Raw genomic sequence first — 20,657 nt, forward strand, 5'->3', positions numbered from 1 at the left:
ATACCCACTTTCTAATTTTGCATGGAAATGAGAAACAAATGCATGGGTAGTGAAAATCACAAGGAAAATCAATGAAATTTACCTTTTCAATGCTTGATTTCTTGATTTCTCTTGATTTTCCCTAAATTTTCAGGTAGGGTTCTTATTTGTTTTTTTCCCCTTTTCTCCCCTGGTTTGGACAGCTGAAGAAGATGAGAATTCTGAAATTTTTACCTTTTTAAAGGCTAAAATAATATAATATTATTTTATTCATTTTTTTAATGTTTTATTAATTCCTTAAATTCTAGCCATCCATTTGTTTCCAAATTTTCACCATACACTTGTCCCACATATACATAGTTTAGATAAAATTCTCAGACTTATCCAAAGTCTTGGTGGAGTAATTTTTAAAATTTACACTTTTGCCCTCGTAAAAGTCAAAAATTACATTTTTACCCCAAAAACTGAAAAATTGCCCATAGACATATTTTTCATCCCTTATACTCATACCATTCTCCAATTTGTCAAATTTGATCTAAATTCTCTCAAAATCTCAAATTTTGTCCGCGGGTGGTAAAATTACGATTTTACCCCTACACTCTAGAAATCACCGGAATTAAACTTTTTCACTGCCAAACCCTCAAATTATACTCCAATAAGTTAAATGGGGCCAAAAAAAAATTTTTTTCTAAAAATTCCCATTGTGTCCCTAGGTGGCAAATGACCATTTTGCCATTGGACAGTAAAAATTTTAGTTTGACTCCAAATTGATCCTCGAACTCCAAATCACCATATTAAACCATTCTGGGACTTTAATATTCTTAATTTCATTTTAAATTCTCTATTTGATCTAGTTTGAGGCTTAAATTAACTTAATTGTACCATTTGGTACATTGTCGTCTTTTAACGATTTTTCTTTCGGGGCTTTCCAAGTATGCAAGCATATTGTCAATCATATGAATGACATGGAAAGTATTTTATAAGGTCGGGCTTGACAATAAGTAGCAACCAATCTCATAGGTTGAATTATAAAGTTACTTGGAACTCTAATGTAAGTGTTTGTTTAGGAAGGAGTTCATTGAACATGACCCATCGTGAGGATTCCATTTGGTATTTCAATCTAATGTCTATGGAATATATCCTCATGTGTTGGTCGTGTAAGTGATCCCTCGACTTGTGACACCAAGTTGTCTTGTATAAGGATTGCTATATTTTGATAACATTTTACAAGGTGCTAACCATAAATGCCCAAAGTAATAGTCATTGGGTATAGCATGAGACATGTGAAGGGAAATGAGTGGTCTAGAAAGGATTCATCACCTTAAATGAAAAGGCATATCTTATTTGTGTCTTTGATAAGCAATAACTTATGTAAGTTTCTAGCTATAGTGGAATGAAGTTTCAAAGAAAAGAGTTTTTCAAATTTCATTCAAAGTTATACTTAGTCTAGAATGATTATGGAAAGGCTTAAGGAGTAAACATTGCACCATGCTTTTAGTCTTTATAGGATACATGATGAAAGGATTAAATTAAACTAAAAGACTCATCACTAAAAGGTTAAGTCAAATCATCTTGACTCTTATAACATTTGGATGGCCATGATAGGATATGATCAATGATAAATTCAAGTTAGTTTGAATTTATCTAATTTTAAAATAAACTTATGGATTACATCCTAAAATCATTGCCAACATGTTGGAAACCTAATGGGTCACACACCTAAAATGAAATTCAGAAATAAAATGGGATGGGTGATTAAGTAAGACTTAATCAAGTTAGTAGTCATAAGCTACTAAGCGCTTAATTAAAATTGTTTAAATAAGTGAGCGGTTAATTCATAATTACATAAGAGTTATGTAGTTTCCTGTGCATGGGCTGAAATTAACCCTAACTATATAAACTTAACTTAAGCCTCACTTTCTAATAGGGTGAAAAACACAAAACCTTAGGCACTTCATAACCGCCCCTAGTAAGAGAAAGAAAATAGTTCTCTTCTTTAAAACATTCGGCCAAGGAATGTGTTTGCACTTGAGAATGTTTGATTCTTGTAATCACCTAGTTAGCACATTGTAAAGGCTAGAGTAATCCCGATCTTTGTGAAGGATTTTTGGAGATCATTGTTGTGGACTTTCATTTGAGGTTGCATAAGAACCTCTTGAATAGCTTGGGTTGGCTACAACCAAGCTCGGTGTGAAGTCGATCAAAAGGCTGTTCAGGTATTTAAATAAAAGATCCAGCTTCCTTTATCTCTAAGGTAATGATTTATGATCATATGTTTATCGTAAAATTGCTTAATGACATTCAAGAAGCTATTGAAAAGTGACTTTGGATGGGTGAGATTGGTTTTCTATGTTTTATTTTTTTTCCACTGCATTGTTTTATTTTTGTTGCATTGAGATGCATGGCCTACCTTCTCCCTTCATAACTTAAATGAATTTAAAAATTATTTAAGTACAAATGGCATCAAACACTTCACCACTATACCATACAACCTTCAATATAATGGGGTTTGTGAAAGGAGAAACAAAACCTTGATTGAGATGGCTAGATGTCTTCTTCAAGAGAAAGAAATGCCTAAAACCTTTTGGGTAGAAGCCACAAATGTTGAGACTCAATTGCTCAATATTCTCCTAATAAGAGCAATAAACATGAAGAGCCAATTTGAAGAATGGCATGGAACCAGACCTTGAATCTCTCATCTACATGTATTTGGATGTCTCTGTTATGCAAAAATTCCTAATGAAAAACACACAAAGCTTGACATAAAATTTAAGGTTATTGTCCATTTGGGTTTTAGTGAGGCATCTAAAGGTTATCGACTTTACAATGTGCACACAAACAAGGAATTTTTGTCAAGAGATGTAAGGTTTGAAAAAGACATGAAAGGGAACTAAAACATTAACCAAGTTGAAGATTTTCATAGTACAAACAATGGTGAAGTCGAGAATGCCAAGTAGACTAATGAAAAAAACAATGATGATTATGCTATAAGAGGAACGAGAAGTCTGCAAGAAATTTATGAAAAGTGCAACACCATTGTTGAACCCATTACCAACCTTGATGTAGCAAAAAGCAAGTTAGGCAATAAGCAATGCTTACCAAAATGGATGTAATCAAGAAAAATTGCACATGGGTATTAGTTGACAAACTAGAAATTAAGAAAACCATAGGTGTCAAGTGGGTATATCGAACCAAGCTAAATACATATAGTTCAGTGAATAAACTCAAGGATAGACTTGTAGCCAAAGGTTATTCACAAATGTATGGGATAAATTTCATCGAGAGTTTTGCACCAGTAGCTCGACATTGTACAATTCGATTATTATGTGCTTTGACTGCAAAAGAAAAATGGTTTATATGGCCCTTGAATGTAAAGTTTGCTTTTCTTAATAGCTTAATTGAGGAAGAAGTTTATATTGAGCAACCAGTTTGTGGAGCAAGGAAATGAAGACAATGCTTCTAAACTCATTAAAGCCTTGTATGGCTTAAGACAGGTTCCAAGAGCTTGGTATGAAAGAATTAATGGCTACTTGCTCAAGAAAAGATTCAAACATAACTTTAATGAACTAACTTATTATGTCAAGAGCTCACATGACCAAGTCTAATAATTTCCCTTTATGTTGATGATATTTTGGTGACAAGACCCAACAGTTTTAAGTTGAAAAATTTCAAGACCCAAATGAAACAAAAATTGGATATGAGTGATCTTGGAAAAATGCATTACTTCTTAGGTTTTGAAATCATATAAGCACGTGAATATATTTGTCTTCACCAAAGCAAATATGCCCTAAAACTTTTCAAAATGTTTCATATGGAGTCTTGTAAACTAGTTGATACTCATATGGCTTCTGAAAATAAGTTATTTACAAAAGAAGATGCTCTAGTTGCAAACATGTCTCAATATAGAAGTTTGGTGGGCTATTTGATGTATTTAACAGCATCTAGACCTAACATAGTGCATGCAACAAATGTTCTGTCAAAATACATGCAAAAGCCTTTCAAAACTCATATGATAGTTGCAAAACGAGTCTCACGATACATCCAAGAAACTATAAAATATGGACTCAAGTATATCCATCATGAAAGTGAAAAACTTATGGGATTTTGTGATAGTAATGAGGCCGGTTGTACAAATGATGCCAAAAGCACCATTAGTTTATGTTTTTCACTTGGTATTTGCATGGAATTTAAAAGAAACAAGAAATAATGGCTTAATCTTCTATTGAAGCCGAATATGTGGCTGCTATCTCGGCTGCCAACCATGCACTTTAGTTAAGAAAAATTCTAAATGACTTGAGTTTTAAACAAGTTAGTGGAACAACAATTTAGCTTGACAACCAATTCACAATAACCATTGCGAAGAACCTAACACAATATGGTCGTAGCAAGCATATAAAAGTCAAGAATCATGCAATAAGAAATGCTATAAAGAATTAATAAATCAATGTGAAATATTGCAGTACAAATGAACAAGTTGTAGATATCTTCACCAAGGGATTAGGCAAAGATAAATATCTTACTTTCAAATGAAAGCTAGCTTTATGCAAGACCAAACTCAATGAAATGTTAGAAAATGAATTATGTCTGTGCACGGAAATGTTTTTCATTGTTGTTCACGCCAGGTAGTCCCTTGTTGCAAGGAGAAAGACAATCACATGTAAGTGAGTCACATGATTCATTAAACCATGCAGTATCATTTTTAGTATTACAAGAAACCGTGGCTTTTTGAAAGACCCCGTTCATTGTTTGTGTTAGGGTTAAAAAGAGTACTTTGTATCTGCCATAATAGCAGTTATAAAACCCACGTTTCATTTTCCAATTGTTTTAGATTGTTAGTTTTTATCCAATGGTTTTTCTTTATAACCATATGATAACTAATTGTTGCTTTTAATAAGGCAGACTTTTGATGAAAATAAATCAATAAGTTGTTCTTCATCATCACTTTTCTTTCTCAAATTCTCTTTCTAATAAAATTTTTTATTTATTTTTAACATGATAAACTTATCAAAAAGTAAAATTTATCCTTCAACTCTAAGATAACGTTTGGTATGAGGGAAGTGAAAGTACATTCCCTGCAATGTATCCAATTAAATTACATTGCAGTATTTGTTTTGCAACAGACCATTGCAATGCAATCACATTACAACCAAGGAATGTAATGTGATTGCAGTCCAAACCAATACAATCACATTACATTGCACTCTGTAATATTATCAAAGACATTTTTACCCTTCAATTTTATTATTTTATTAAAAATATTTTGAAATGTTATAATTAAAATAAAAAACATTAAAATAAAATATATAATATAAGAATTAGAAAATAAAATATAAGAAATTAAAATTTATATAATATAGGTAAAAGAAATTAAAATAAATATATAATATAAAAAATTATATCAAAGAAATAAAAATAAAATATATAAAATTATAACAAGAAATGAAAATAAAATATATGACATTAAAAATATATGTAAGAGTTGATATTATATAAAAATTAACAATAAAAAATACAAATATATTAAATTTACATTTTAATAAATAAGGATAATTTTGAAAATTAACATTATATTCCCAGCAAAGTATTTGTAAACCAAACACTGTAATGTTATCTTCCTTGCATTTTAATCATTATTTTACTTGTATACCAAACACTGTAATATTATGTTTCTTGCAATTACATTACTTACAATCACATTACCTATAATTATATTGCATTGTAAAGTACCAAATGCCACCTAATAGTATATGCCTCGTGTTAAGGTTTTAGAAAAGAATCGTAAATCTCACATCAATTATATACTAGAGCGAGATTAAATATTTAAGTATTCATACCATCTTCAACTAAAAATGAACTAAAACAAATAATACGTTGTAGGATGCTGTGATTCGTGACACATCGCACCATGGAGGTTGGTCATCCCCGTCCGTAACGGGCATTTGTAATTTTACAGGGCTTTCTTCACGGCCTACGGTTTAAGACAAACTTTTCCAGGGTCCCCATGTTTTAGAGCTTTTTTTTACTGCTCAGTTTGGTTATATGGAAAACCCGACTCTGTGAAAATATTTGTTTCAACACCCGGAGATAAATATTTGGGCACCATCTTTTTCATTCATTTCCTTCCTTTCCACTTTCTGTTTTTTTGTTCCTTGGCGAGGACTGCATCTTGCAAGATTTAATTTTTTCGGTGATTGAGAAAATGGTTGGATCGCATCATAAGATAATAAAGCTTTGAAATTTACTGCAAGCAGGTGAAAATACTCTTTGACAACTTGCAACATTTACAACCAAAATTAAACTTGTCTAATTGCATTGGAGGGAGCTGAGTTACAAATTTGATTGACTACGATCCATCATTTCTTCCCTATCTATGAAACGCTCCAAGAGCTCATTCTCTTGCAAAACTAGGCAGTCTTCACTCTTTCCGAACCAGTCATAACGCCTCTTGGCAACATGGTCATAAACTGCGTCTCTCAATGGAGTTGGAATTATCAAAAATGCACTTAAAGCAGAGTACGGAAGTGGCAAGTATGACAATACTCTCAATGCAGCTGCAAAACACAGTTATAGCCAAATGTTAAATTTCATAGGGATTAGAAGGCAGCAAACAGAGAGACAGCAAGAGCAAATAATAAAATTCTCAATCTGGTAACCATCTAGAAATTAAATTTCAGCAGACAGTAAAATGCTTTTACTAAGAAATATTGTCCAATTTTCATGTTTCAAATGCAAGTGCATTGAATTAGTAAGAGAAGATCTTTACTGGCCCAAAAGCTATTTGGAGTTCCCCTATATGGAATGATAATTCCCTTCCAAGCTATTGCCTTGCTATCAATTCAACTTTTGCAGTTCTCCCAAGTGGCTTTCCGGAAATTAAGTCCAGCCTTTTAACTAAAATAATGGCTGTCAATGAGTCCTTGTCTCAATGGCATGGAGGAGGCCTTGTCTGAATTGCAGAGAGGAGACCCAAGAACCTAAGGTCCCAAGTTTAAGTCCAACCTTATGTGGGTTTAGTGCATGGTTTATTTATTGATTTCTTCCATGTATGTAATATGTGATTTATATGAAAGTTATTTAATTGTAATTGAAATTTTTACTTGTAACTGTAACCTCATGATAAAAAAATAATGGCCCTCACCTGCTCTTTACTGCTCTGCTAACTAGTTGATGCAAGTCTATGCAGCTAAATGCAAAATATACACAATGTAGACACAATAATCTATAGTAAAGTGGTGCTAAATGCCAGAAATTTTTTACATTCAACAAATTTTCAACTGCCATCTTTGACTGATCCAATTACTTCCTCATTGTACTAGCAAACCATTGTCTCCTAGTCTACAAAGACATTCTCCTTGAAAAAAAATGCAAAAGAATTCTGAGTTTCAAACAATAATCCTTCTGAATGGCATCTATTCCACAGGAGGAATACAACTAAAGAACTTTTGAGATGGCATTAAACACCAATTTCCAAGACAAACCCACCACAGAATATACAGAATAACACAACAAATTTGGGCAAAACATGTTTTTATGTCAAACAAAAGAATGCAAATAGAAAGCCATTAATTCTGGAAGAAAATAAGTTGTGAGAGAACTAACCAGTGGAAGCTTGGTGATAGACACCAAGGCCTTCAATGAAGACAAACCGACGAAGAACATCCTCTCGATCAACACCACAAACTCTCAAGTATGGTTCAGCAGCCTTTGACTGAACACAGCAGAACTTGATCTTCCTGTATTTGTCCGCTTTAATCACCCACTTCACCCCTTTAAAATGACAAAACACCAGAAAAAGTAAGAAAAGACTTAACGGCAACAAAACCCAAAAACTCAAAATATTCATTTTTGATAAAAGAATGTGAAAAAAGAAACAAGAAACAAAAAACCTTGGTGGCAAAGATGGCAGACCCCATCGTAGATGACGACACGTGGTTGAAGGACGTTGGGCAAAAGTGGCTTCACGGTGGTTGATACAGGTGGGTCAGAGTAGACCAGATCGTCTCCGCCAGAGATGGCGTCTACATCAGCGGCAGTGCCCTCGACGACGTCAGTTTTCGTTGAAGTAGAGAAAAGTGAGCGATGGGTGAAAGAAGGGGAAAATAATATTTTCCAAGAAAAAGGAAGGGCAGGATTTGCTGTGGTTTCGGTCAAGTTTGCAATTCTTTTCATCAGCATTCCCATTGTTTTCCCCTTTTCTACGATAGATCGAAACTTTTGGACTTTCATTTTCTTCTTCTTTAATTTCGTTTTTCATCTTTAAATTTTATTTGAGTTCCTTTCTTGGCATCCAAGTCCGTTTATAAAACAGAATAATTTTAGCCGTCGATATGGCACTCATTCATCACGAAACATCAAATTCTTTGCTTAGCCTTAAGACTAGATCTGTCAAAATGGACCTGATCCATTGAGTCAGCTCATTTTTTATTAAATATGAAGTGGATTAGGTCGAAAAAATTTGACCCATATTTAAATCGAGCCTAGATGGGCTAACCCACCTTAGGGGGCTGACCCGGGTTGGGACGGGCCAGCTCGATAGACCAAAAAAAAAAAACCTACAGGTTGTAGGTAAAATGACTAATCCTTCTGGGTTCTTCTTCTTCTAACCGCCTGCCTGCCAAAGCCTAACACCCGAGTCTCGACTCTCTGCATCCGACATCCGATCGACCATCGTCCCATCCGACCATTCGGCATCTTTCCTCCCATCTAGCATCTGGCATCCGGCATCCGGCATCCAACCATCGTCCATCAGAATCGACGACGCATCTAGCATTAGCCATCTCGCCTTCTCGCTTGTCGCAGTGTCACCTGTCGATTTCATTGCTCCCATCCGGCATTCGGCCATCACCCATTGGCATCGGTGGTGCATCTCCCAACAACCCAAGTGAGTCACTTCTCAATTCTCGCCTTCTTGCTTGTCGAATCGATTTAGATAATCTTTTCTCCAATCTGGCATCATATTTAACATTACTTGAGTATATAATAGTTTTCATTTTCAATGAATTTGTTTAGTATCATTGTTGTTTCTTTTTTTCTTTTGCCAGAAAATTAATCTTTTTTTCATTGTGTGGGGAGATGGGGTGATTCGAGTGGATCCAGATCTATGCTTCAAATACTGCACGTTCTCTTGCCTCAATGCCCTCACTCACTTAACACTACTTTTATTAGTCTTTAACTCTTTCATCAAATTAAACTCCCACACTTACCTTTTGCCCTTTATCTTCATTCCGTTGCCATTGTTTCTCGGTCTCAACTTGATGACAGTAATAACTAACCAAATGAATGCCTACAATACTTGTTAATTGATATTTATAAAAACAAATGTTTTATAGAATACCCGTTAATCATATTCATACCCTCGATTACATAGTATACTAAAAATAATGAACACAAACAACATGCTTTTAGTTTGTTAATAATGTCTGGCAGTTGTATACTTTAAATTGTCACCAACTTGAATCCATGTTCCTGCTAAACTTAATCAAGGAAAAAGATTACTTTTATGTGTGAGAAAAGTCACTGATGAGAAAAGATGTAGATCCTTGGTAGAACCCCAAATCTTAGATGGTAAAACTAGAAGAGTAAACAGAGCATTTTCCTAGAAGATAAATGTTTGTAGAAAGCAGGATTACCCAGCTAACTTTAGCTGTTTTTGTTAACACTTAATACAGATACAAAAAATTGATTACTAATTTAATAAACAAGGTAAGGCAGACAAATGATGCAACTGATTTGGTCTCATGTGATAGGTCACATGACACATGTTATCTAATATTTGAGGATTCTAGAAAAGTCCGAGAAATGTACTACTCAATTTAGTATCGCATGATGAGCTACTTCCAAGTTCCAACCCATTAAACAACAAAGAAAATGAATAAGAACTATAACATATCTAATCAAGAAACATAATTATTTGCACTATTTTCCCAATCTTCATATTTATTAACTATAATTGTGGGCATTTAAATTAAACTTGTAATTTCATTTATATTTATCTCTTTTACAACAAAACTGCATATATAGGAAAAAATGAAATGAATTCTCTATTTTATTGCTTGAAGTTGTTTGTAAATATTTTTTTAATCTGTAAATTTTATTGTCACGGAACGAGCTGTATGATTTATACAGTCTTTTTCGATTTTTGAGGGTGGAGTGGAACCTTGGGGAAACTAGCCCTAGTATTCTGGTAAATTTTTTTGTAACTTGTTTGTTGGAAAATGTAAGATATGATCTTAAGTATTTGTATCTCCTTCATAGACTGAAACAGTAAAATTGAATATGATTGTTTCTTGCATTTCTTTTTGCATACTATAAAAAACAAAATGAGATTTTAGTTTTAAATGATTATCTCTGTTTGCAGTTCCTACAAATTATATTAGCTTTATAATTTTACTAGAGAATGGATAAAATTAAACCTACAAGATGAATATGATAGTTTATGTAAATTTTTAATAATTTTTATTCATGTTTATGTTATTTGAAGGTAACGGTGATGGATCAATCAGTTGAAAATCGTATAAATGTGGATGATGAAGTGAACATTTTGAATGAGGATGAAATTCCTTCTCAATCTCATATATCTGAATCTGAACAAATGAATAAAAGGGCCAAAAAAAAAAACTTCAAATGTTTAAAATTATTTCACTAAAATAGGCAAAAAGCAAGATGGAGTAGAAATGGCAACTTGTAACGGTTGTAAAACGGAGTAGAAGGTTGGCCCTAAACTTGGTGGCTCTAATTATGGCATTTCACATTTGTGTCGTCACATTGACACTTGTAAATTCATTTCCTATTTTAATCCACATGCTAATGGATTATGAAGGGAAAGTAAAGGCTAGAAAGTTTAATCCTAGGATTTCACGTGACATGCTTGCTGAAGCCATAATTAAGCATGAATTGCCTTATACTTTTGTTGAATATGATAAGATTAGAGCTTGGGCTAAGTATGTAAATTCAAATGTGGTGATGCCTTCTAGAAACACTATTGCATCTGATGTGCAGATAATTCATTTGAGAGAGAAAGAGAAACTTAAACAAGCCATGGCCAAGGTACCTAATAGAATTTGTTTGACTTTTGATGTATGGATAGCATCTACTTCTGAGGGCTATATTTGTTTGACTGCCCACTTTGTCAATGAAAATTGAAAGTTATGTAGCAAGTTACTCAACTTTTGTCATATGCCTCCTCCACATACTGGAGTTGAATTAGCTGCTACTATATTTGATTGTTTGAAAGAATGGGGAATAGATAGAAAAGTTTTCTCTCTTACTTTGGATAATGCTTTTGCTAATGATAACATGCAAGGTATCTTGAAAGGCCATCTTCATTTGCAAAGTAGCTTGATTTGTGATAGTGAATTTTTTCATGTACGTTGTTGTGCTCATATATTAAATTTGATTGTTCAAAAGGGCTTGAAAGCAGTCAATGAAGCATTGTTTAAAATTAAGGAGAGTGTGAAATATGTAAAGGCATCGGATGGGAGGATGAAAAAATTTCAAGAATGTGTTCAACATGTTGGTATTGATGCAGGTGTTGGGTTGCATTTGGATGTGTCAACTAGATGGAATTTAACATATTTAATGCTTGAAAATGCAATCAAATATCAAAAGGCTTTGGCTAGCCTCCAATTTGTTGATAGAACTTATAAATATAATCCATCTGATTAGGAATAGGGGAGAGCAATGATAATTTGTGAATTCTTGGAGCCCTTTTATGAGACCACAAATTTGATATCCGGTTCATCTTATCCAACTTACAATTTGTATTTCATGCAAGTTTGGAAAATTGAATCGATTTTAAATAAGAATTTGCATAATGAAGATGAGTTTATCAAGGATATATGTTAAAGGATGAAATTGAAATTTGATAAATATTGAAAAGATTATAGTGTAGTGCTTGCATTTGGAGCTGTTCTTGACCCAAGGATGAAGCTTGATTTCTTAAGATTTTGCTATTTTAAGATTGATGCTTCTACTTATGATAAAAAGTTAGAAAATGTGAAGACAAAGTTGTACGAGCTCTTTGAACAATATGCAAGCAACACTTGTGCATCAAGTATATCTTCTCGCTCAACGAGTAAGTTGCCTAAACAAGCTGGATGGGGAACTAAACCGAAGGGATCAAAGATCTTTAGTGTAAGTTCTGTTTTTTTCCTTCATCTTATTACATGAGAATTTATGTTACTTTATTTATGTTATGATAATTATTTTTTTTTTGTCTATGTATTTAAAAATTGTAGGAGTTCAAAATGTTTCAAAATGAAACAATTTCTATCGCTGGAAAGTTTGAGTTGGATATTTATTTAGATGAGGCAAAGCTTGATTATGAAGTGTTTGAAGATTTGGATGTGCTTAATTATTGGAAGGATAATGCTAAGCGCTTTCCTGATCTTTCTATTATGGTACGAGATGTATTGAGTATTCCGGTTACTACAGTAGCATCAGAGTCTGCTTTTAGTATTGGTGGTCATGTTCTCACCAAGTTTAAAAGTTCCTTCCACCATAAAAATGTTTAAATGCTTATTTGCACATAAAAATTGGTTGCATGGCTTTTCTTTAGTTGCCGATGGCATTATTTATTTTATATATTTCAATGTCTTTAATCTTTATTTGTTAAATTAATAATTTTAGTTAAAATCGAAACTCACTATATCTTTTTTTTTTATGACAATGAATATTAGATAATAATGATTCAGAGTTGGAGACATCATTGCTGTTCAAACAAGACTCAAATGTTTTGATTGAGGATGAAGATTGAGAAGAATATAAATTAGTCTTGAAGTTTATAAATATTTGATTATGTACTTATGTAGTTATGTTAATGGAATTGTAGTTTATGTAATTGTGTTAAATATTGAAATTTTATTTATATTTGATGTAGTGTATTTGCTTATTTATGTTTGGTGTAAATTATTTGCTTCTAACATATTTTTATTATTCAATTTATGTATTAAATCATTGCATAATTTTATTAATAAAAAGTAAAAAATTTTTTTTGAGAAAATATGGACTGGTTTAGCTCGACCCATGGGCTAGCAAAGGTTGGGGCTGAGTTGGAGATTTGCCAGCCCATATTTTATATGAGTTGGCCCAGCCCAACTCATATTTTTTCAGCCCACAAGGGTCAGGACCAAGCTGGGCCAAGTCGACCCATATTGACAAGTCTATCTAAGACTCAATGTGCTACAAGGCCATTATATTTTCTTAAAAATATTAACCCATATTTATAAACTTTTCAAAATTTTTATTTTTATACATTTTTTAACATCCTCTACTTGTATGATATTTTTCAAAAGCAATTGACATGACATTTTTTTTCATTTAATCTAATAACGTCCTCATTGTTACTCATATTATCTTTTCTTTAAAAATGCTTAATGTGAGTCGAATTTTAATCAAGTTCACTATGACACCATTTTGTCGCAAAATTGTTATTCACTTTTGAAAAGGCTCATATGATAAATTGTGTAGTATTCATGTTTATAAACTTTTCAAAATATTTATATGTCCAATATGAGATTGAAACATACTACTTACTTTTTTGAAATGTTTGACTTACATTAATATTAAGTTTAAATAATATTCCTTTTGTCTTATTTCAAGATTTTTATTTAATTTTATGAAATATAAGAAAAAACTTTAATTTTAATATATTTTATATTAAAATTTTAAATTTTTATAAATTCATATTTCAAATTATTTTATAAATAAAATATAAATTTTGTATTGATTAATTCATGATCCCTTTATTTAAAGAGTTTGGATTCGAGACCCTTTTCTCTAAAAAGAAATATAAATTTTGAATATGAAAAATAAAAATATTTTAGGTGTTCAAAAAACAATTCAATTTTGAAAAATTAAAATTTAAAAAGATGGATAAAAGAAATGAAATGAATATAAGACAACCTTATAATTAAAACTTAGGTCCAAAAACAAAGAGAGCTTATATTTGATTCATACACGGTTAGACTATCGAATCACATAATTTCACTAAAAACAAATTTAAAATTTGAGAGATTTAAAAATAAATATTATTAATTTTTCTTAAAAAATCCATTTCAATCTCTCTCCTAGTCCCTTCCACCTAATCTCTCTCTGCTTTTTATATACTCTTGTATGGGGATACTTGATTGAAGTGTTGCTTTGGAAGCATTTCAGAAATTGAAGTGGCTCAATGATATTAAGAGTCGGGTTCGGACAAAATAATAATTGCTAAAAAAAAATTGTAGTTGGAGTTTCAGCTGCAATAAATCAAGCACCAAAATAAAGAAAAATGGCAGGAATTCCGGTTATAAATACCCGGAGACTGGTTTTCAACTGGGGTCACTACAATATACATTCTTGAAGCAGCAACAGAACCGTTAATCTTGGGAAAATTGGGAATAAATCATATACGTTTCTGACAACAACATTGTTAATTGACTAGATCTAATCCATGCAAATGACAACAGATCGGGCATAAGTGAGAGGAGACACTAGTACTTTGGTGTTCACTGTACTCAAAAAAGTTGCAATGCCACTCTTTTTAACCATCAATTACTGGTAACATACACTTCAAATGTAAAAACTGAGTCCCATGAAGGAGACAAGAATGTGGAACCCCTATAAAACAAGGAACAAAGATTCAATCTTGAACTATTTCACCCAAATTACGTGTCTTATCTTTCTATATTTGGATAAAATGAAATTGCTTGCCTGGTGAAGAAGACTGATCCAAAATAACACCCAAGAGTTGTCTTATGGCAAAGAAAAATCTATGCCATTTATATAGATTACTCAAAAGGCATTCACTGCTGTCAGTGTGGATGATCTTAGGTTCCCACCATCTGTTGTACAAGGCTTTAAAATAAAACCAAAATATATGCCTTTAGGTGCAAATTTCAGACTTAATTGAGCTGCTGTTAACATTCCTCTGCCATAAAAAAAAACACGGCATTCGCATTGTTCCTTGCAGACATGAGCTAGAAGGCCAACAATCATATGATCTCCAGGGGTTTAAACTTCTTAAAATTTTGCACCTACCCAGGAACAAACTTTAGCCCACACAGTGACAATTTTTTACCTAATTTGTACTTTATAAATGTATTCTACAACAAACCTGACAAACTTCTGCCTGCAATCAATTTTATGTATTATGCTAACTCCTCCTGGATTTGACCTTCTGCAACGGTAGAAAGATCTCATAAACACCCAGGAATTAAATGATTAATGAAACTGCAGAAAGGTTAAAACTAAATCCTGCAAGCCTCACCAGCAAGATTGACAGCCAAGTTTGCTTGGGCATCAGCCTCAGCGTTCAGTTCCTTTTAGAGGTGAGCAAGAAAAGGTTAAAATCTTGGAATGCAATAAGAAGACAAAAGTGGCAGAGAAAGAATCTTATTCATGAACTGAAAACAAAAATAGTCTTATTAACATCATTAGATAAAAATGCACTTCTGCAGAACAGTGGTTTGGTTTAACTTGAAGGCACCAGAGGCAAAGAAACAACAAAAAAATAACTTATTGCAGATGCAAGTCTGAGATAGTTTAGAGTTGAGACCTACCAGTAAAACTACTCTTAAACTGATGTCCTAATACTGCAAATTTTTACAAGCAAGATCTAATTCTTCATTCTGCACTATCTAGCACCAAAATGCCATTAAAAACATAGGCCAACAGTTTCTCATATACTGGTTTCCGGCAAAAAACACACTACAATAGCCAAAGTATGCATGCCACAAAAGAGCATAAATAGTTTACAATGGACTTGTATTTAGTCATAAAGTTTTAGACACAGGCAAGACTTCAAGCTTTTAACACTTAGTAATGATGGTATAACTTACAAATCAGAATTATAAACTATTTTGCAAAGAGGAGATTGTGGTGAGTGGTGATAACAAAAAAAAAAAAAAACTGTTATTCTAAAATTAAAGTGCCATCAAGCATAAAAACTTGTCATACCCTTAAAACATGATTGATCTGGAATGAAAGAAACTTATTTTTCAGTTTCTTTGCCTGCTCATACAACTCAGACATGTGCTCATGTTTGACTTTCCATAAGCCCTGCATCTGTTCAAAGAAATACCAGGTATAAGAATACTTGAAAAAAGAGAAGCTGACAAGAAGCTAATCTGCTTAACTTGAAATGATAATACTTCAATAGATGGAAAAATAAACTACATGGCTCTAAGATTTAGGCCTTCATTTGAAGGGCCAGAAACAGCAACCCTTGAGCTATAGGTTTGTCCAGAGACAATTTGGTTTTTCCTCAGGTAACAGGCCAGATTAAAAAATAAAAGAAGAAGAAGATAGATTTCCTTATTTTGGGGGAGAAAAGATTTAGTGTAGGAAGAGAGACAAACGTAGAGAAGGGGGGTGTTCTAACAGGAAAGACTTGTAATCAGATTAAATACTCTTCCAGTAGAACCAAGTTCAGAAGGAAAGTTATGTCTCTCTCTTATTTTAAAAGTTTTTGGGGAAAAGGGAGGGGAGGGGATTGTTCTTTACACCCAACAGTTTAGAGGCTATGAATCAAAACATCTATTACAGTTAGTATTGCAATTAGTATGTCTACTAGCTGAGCAAAAACTATTGCAATTAGTATGTCCTCTGAAATCAAAGTCCTAGAACAGGGTGAAAAGGATTGGCATTCTGCATTTGTTCTAAAGTCTTAACCTAGTCCAGCATTGTCACCAGAATTTTCTTTCTGAGAAATATCATCAACAAAGCAACAATAAACAGATCAAAGTTTAGATTACCTGCATACATACGAGCTTCGAGTCACCTCGAACACAAATGCTTGAATAACCTTTTCTAAGAGCATGTTTCAACCCTAAAATTACGGCGCGATATTCAGCAGCGTTACAGGTTGCTATGCCCAAACCCTCACGCAATTTGCAAATCTGTTCAAATAGCATATCATGCAGAGATATAGGTGCGGTCAAGATACAATTTCTGGATGGTTAATTGCATACCACTTTTCCAGTATCAGTTCTCAACACAGCTGCTGCACCAGCTGGTCCAGGATTTCCTTTTGATGCACCATCAAACTCAAGAATACAGGACTGCTGCCATAAAGACATAAGCACAGGCATCACAGCTATTTTTGGAGCATAAAACTCATCAGTTATCCAGGGAAATGAACTCGGAAACCCGTTTCTATCCTCTCTCTCTCTCTCTCTTTGCTCAAAGGAAACCCTCTTCTATCTGATGAATGAAAAAAATCTAATAACCAGATATTGGAGAGCAAAGTCCTCTAGTTTTAGGAACTAGATTCAACTATTGACTTGAAAAATAAATTAAATAAAAAAAGACAATGGCCTTCACTGACTATCTTTTATTGCATTGGCTCAATTCTGTCAACTAAGATGATGCCTATATTCACCTGCATACATCGGATGTTACCATCAAATCTACTTACACAATTAGAGGATGCTATTTGAACCTCAGCATAAGGATCCAACTTGATATGCTTGCTCACAGGATCAGCTACAGCTATTGAACCAAGTGCTCCCAGTCCCTGAAAAAGGTAAAAGGTATAACAATTCTCAAAATAATATCACATCCAATCATATGTGTGTGTATGTGTATTAATAATGATGTTGTAGCTCAGGAAATATTACAACTGCTAACCTACCCCATACTCTGATTTAAGCATATCTTGTGATCTCTTTTTGGCTGCATCCATATGAGACGTTTCACCCTTTGAAGAAGCTGGCTCCTAAAACACAGAAAAAAAAGGGAACATTAACCTTCCAAACTATAAGAGCCAATACCTTCAGCTTCTGCGAATGACACAAAACAGTCTTTGTGAATTGTGGCACAGTTACATATAGATTGATGCTGTGTTCAAACCTCAAATTGCAAGCAGACCAGATTACCAGGGAGATGTATATTCAACTTATAGGTGAAATTGCTGCACAAGAGCACATTCAAGTAAACAGAGAAATGGTGCATGTGCAGAAAGAGGGAGACAAAGTCAATCTTTTTTGAGCACACACTTCTCTAAAGAAATAGAAAATTTTCAATCTGCATAATGTGTCATGCTTAAGGTCTCACTTGAAAAGAGCACGGCATAAGTAAGCCAAAAAGATCCTCTTTCACATCTGCAGCTCTAACAGTGTAGAGAGCATTCTTAAGCCCACATGAGACGAGATATTCCTTGGTGTCCTTCGTCAAAGAGTAGCCTTTGTACACACTGACAGGAGGATCACATATCTACTCCAAAAAGAACAAGAACAAGTCAATGTCAAAGTTAAAAGAAGAGTTGAGAAAGGGGAGAGGAGGCATCTACGTTTTAAATATTATGTTATTTTAAATTTTCAAAAAGCATATAAATATCAATATTGCAATAACAGATTAAGCACAACTATTAGCCCGCAAAGAAATCAATTTAAGGAAACAATAAAAAAAAAAGGTAAGAAGGATTACCGAGGATCCAACTTGGGCCCGGCAATCAGCAAAACTCTTGTAAACACCAACAACATCTCCCTTTCTCACCACAAAGAATGCATCTTTCTCATTTTCCATCACCGGTTCAGGATCGACTTTCTTGGTCCTAGGTGCTTTTTTCCCACTACTACTCTTTCGAGCAGAGTAGCACCGAGCGTGAAACCGTGTCAACAGAAACTCTAAATCAACAGTCTTAACACCCGCGTGCTGAAAATTTCTTTTCCATGAGGGAAAACGGCATTGGTTGCACGTACTAGTTTCAATGAAATGACCAGCCTTTCTAAATATAGCTGAACCGTAAGCACGCACGTGTGACAAGCAGTTCATCAGAGAGTAAATTTCACCAGATTGCCTAAATTTCTAAGAGGTAAACAAAAATATAAGTTTCTAATGCCATAACAAACCTTTTGTAGCATTTGTTTTTTATTGTTTGTATTGTCTAAGCCCAAATAAAATCCCAAAAAAGAAAAGAAAGTGATTTTGTTCTGTTTTTTTCTCAGCAAGCATTGGAGGCAATAGTTGACCAAAGGTAGTAGCTGGAAACCCTAGGTAAAAAATTGAGAATGAAAAGAAAGACAAAGGGAAAAGGCCCAATCAGTCAGATATATAGTTAAAACATACCAGTGAAGCAGCTGGAATCGGAGACGAAGGGAGCCTTCCTCTGTCGATATTCGCGCCGGTGAGACAGCGAAAGAGTGAGGAAGAGAAGGAGAGATGCGCTTGGGTTTTGGCCTTCGGCTTTCTGGTTTTTGGCGGGTTGAAAGAAGAAAGGATTGGATTGGTTTTTAATGTAACGAATTGGGTACATAATAGAGTAATTATTAAGTAAGATTAATGAAACAAAAGTAAAAATAATTATTATAATCTATTGTAATGTTTGATTGGTTATAATAATTTTAAAATAAAAAAAATTAAAAAATATATTTTATTATATATATGATAATTTATTTTTATTTTATTTTTTAAATATATTAATTTATAATTTATTTAAAATATTAATAATTAATAATTTAAATATTAATATTTTATTATAATTTAATTATTATTATTTTAAAAGACTAATATTTTATTTATAATTCAAAATTATCATGATTAAAGTATCATTAATTTTAATTAATTTCCAAATTTAAAATATGAATTTCTATAATATATAATTAAAAAGTTAAACTTTTTATTATAATAAGATTTATTTTTTAAAACAACAAAAATACCCTTTATATAATTTAGTAAAATTTATACCAAAAGACAATTAAGTAAAATTTTTCTTTTTTAATTATTTAATTTTTAAGGTCATTAAAATTTTAAATTTTTAAAAATTTAAAAATTTATTATTAAAATGATAGAATAATTTTTTCTTTTATTTGTATTTATATGTTTTATGTATACTTTAATTAAAATTTAATATATTAATAATTTAATATAGTAAACATTAATATTTTTAAAATATTAATATTTTATTTATAATTAAAACATTATTATGATTAAAATATTAATTTTTTATAATTTATAAATAAAATTTTAACTTTTTATTTTAAATTTTTTTCTTTTTTCGCTTTTTCCTTTCTTTTTCTCCCTTGGCCAGTCACCAGAAATGTGGTCGATGTAAAGAAACGTTAATCTGGAGCACCATGTGGCTGGATCTGGCCATTAGGGCACTAGATTAGTGTTTCCCTGCAGCTGAATATGCCCGTGAAGTGCCTAATCCAGCTGTGGGGATCTAGTCGAGCAATACCAGATCTAGTGTTTTAGCAGCCAGATCAAGTCGTGGATCTCAAATCTGGCAACTCCTTGGTTACATATTATCGGAAAGTACTAAATTGACGCTTTTTGACCATATTCGGTTGTAGACTCGCCATGACCGTCGCCATCCATCATTGTCGTCATCATCTCTAGTGATGAGTGTAAGTAAGAAAGAATGAGAAAGGTAAGAATATGAGAAGAGAGAGAAAGAAGAAGGAAAAATGAAAAGAAAAAGACGTATTTATATGTCTAAGGTTATAATATTTCATAGTTATAAGAGTATTTTAGTCTTATCAAATTTGAAAGCTATTCACCAACCATGGAATAAAAAATACCATAGGGGGGCTTAGGTTTAATTAAGCTTGAGTTTTAACTATTTTTGAGGAATAACTAATACTAAATAATAACTATTTCTTTAGGCAATTGCTTACCAAACAAAGGAACAAAAATAATTAGAACAAAAAGGGAATAGCTTAGCTATTCCCTGTACCAAACATGCTATTAGGGTCAGG

General features: G+C 32.8%; 2 protein-coding genes across 6 annotated transcripts; both read right to left on the reverse strand.

The window, feature by feature from the left end:
• Positions 1-6,195: 6,195 nt before the first annotated feature.
• On the reverse strand, positions 6,196-8,240 carry LOC148764276 (Putative thiol-disulfide oxidoreductase DCC). Its single transcript, XM_088803767.1, has 3 exons — positions 7,866-8,240; positions 7,579-7,746; positions 6,196-6,530 (listed from the first exon to the last, which is right to left on the reverse strand). Exons 1-3 carry the CDS (start codon positions 8,203-8,205, stop codon positions 6,307-6,309), a joined length of 732 nt encoding a protein of 243 aa, XP_088659893.1. The 5' UTR covers positions 8,206-8,240; the 3' UTR covers positions 6,196-6,306.
• A 6,229-nt stretch (positions 8,241-14,469) lies between these two features.
• Positions 14,470-19,191, reverse strand: LOC18609381 (uncharacterized). Of its 5 annotated transcripts, XM_088803763.1 has the most exons (11): positions 19,027-19,162; positions 18,385-18,765; positions 18,013-18,171; positions 17,591-17,674; positions 17,375-17,473; positions 16,929-17,021; positions 16,713-16,856; positions 15,916-16,023; positions 15,227-15,278; positions 15,074-15,136; positions 14,470-14,993 (listed from the first exon to the last, which is right to left on the reverse strand). In XM_088803763.1, exons 2-10 carry the CDS (start codon positions 18,730-18,732, stop codon positions 15,108-15,110), a joined length of 1,116 nt encoding a protein of 371 aa, XP_088659889.1. In that variant the 5' UTR covers positions 18,733-18,765; positions 19,027-19,162; the 3' UTR covers positions 14,470-14,993; positions 15,074-15,107. The 5 variants fall into 5 exon arrangements, with proteins under 5 accessions (XP_088659889.1, XP_088659892.1, XP_088659891.1 ...); XM_088803766.1 differs by having other exon boundaries at positions 14,470-15,136; positions 18,385-18,695; positions 19,027-19,191; XM_088803765.1 differs by having other exon boundaries at positions 14,470-15,136; positions 18,385-18,612; positions 19,027-19,163.
• Between the last annotated feature and the right edge of the window lie 1,466 nt (positions 19,192-20,657).

This window comes from Theobroma cacao, chromosome 2, assembly GCF_053813885.1.
Source record: "Theobroma cacao isolate CCN51 chromosome 2, ASM5381388v1, whole genome shotgun sequence".
Classification (NCBI taxonomy): Eukaryota; Viridiplantae; Streptophyta; class Magnoliopsida; order Malvales; family Malvaceae; genus Theobroma; species Theobroma cacao.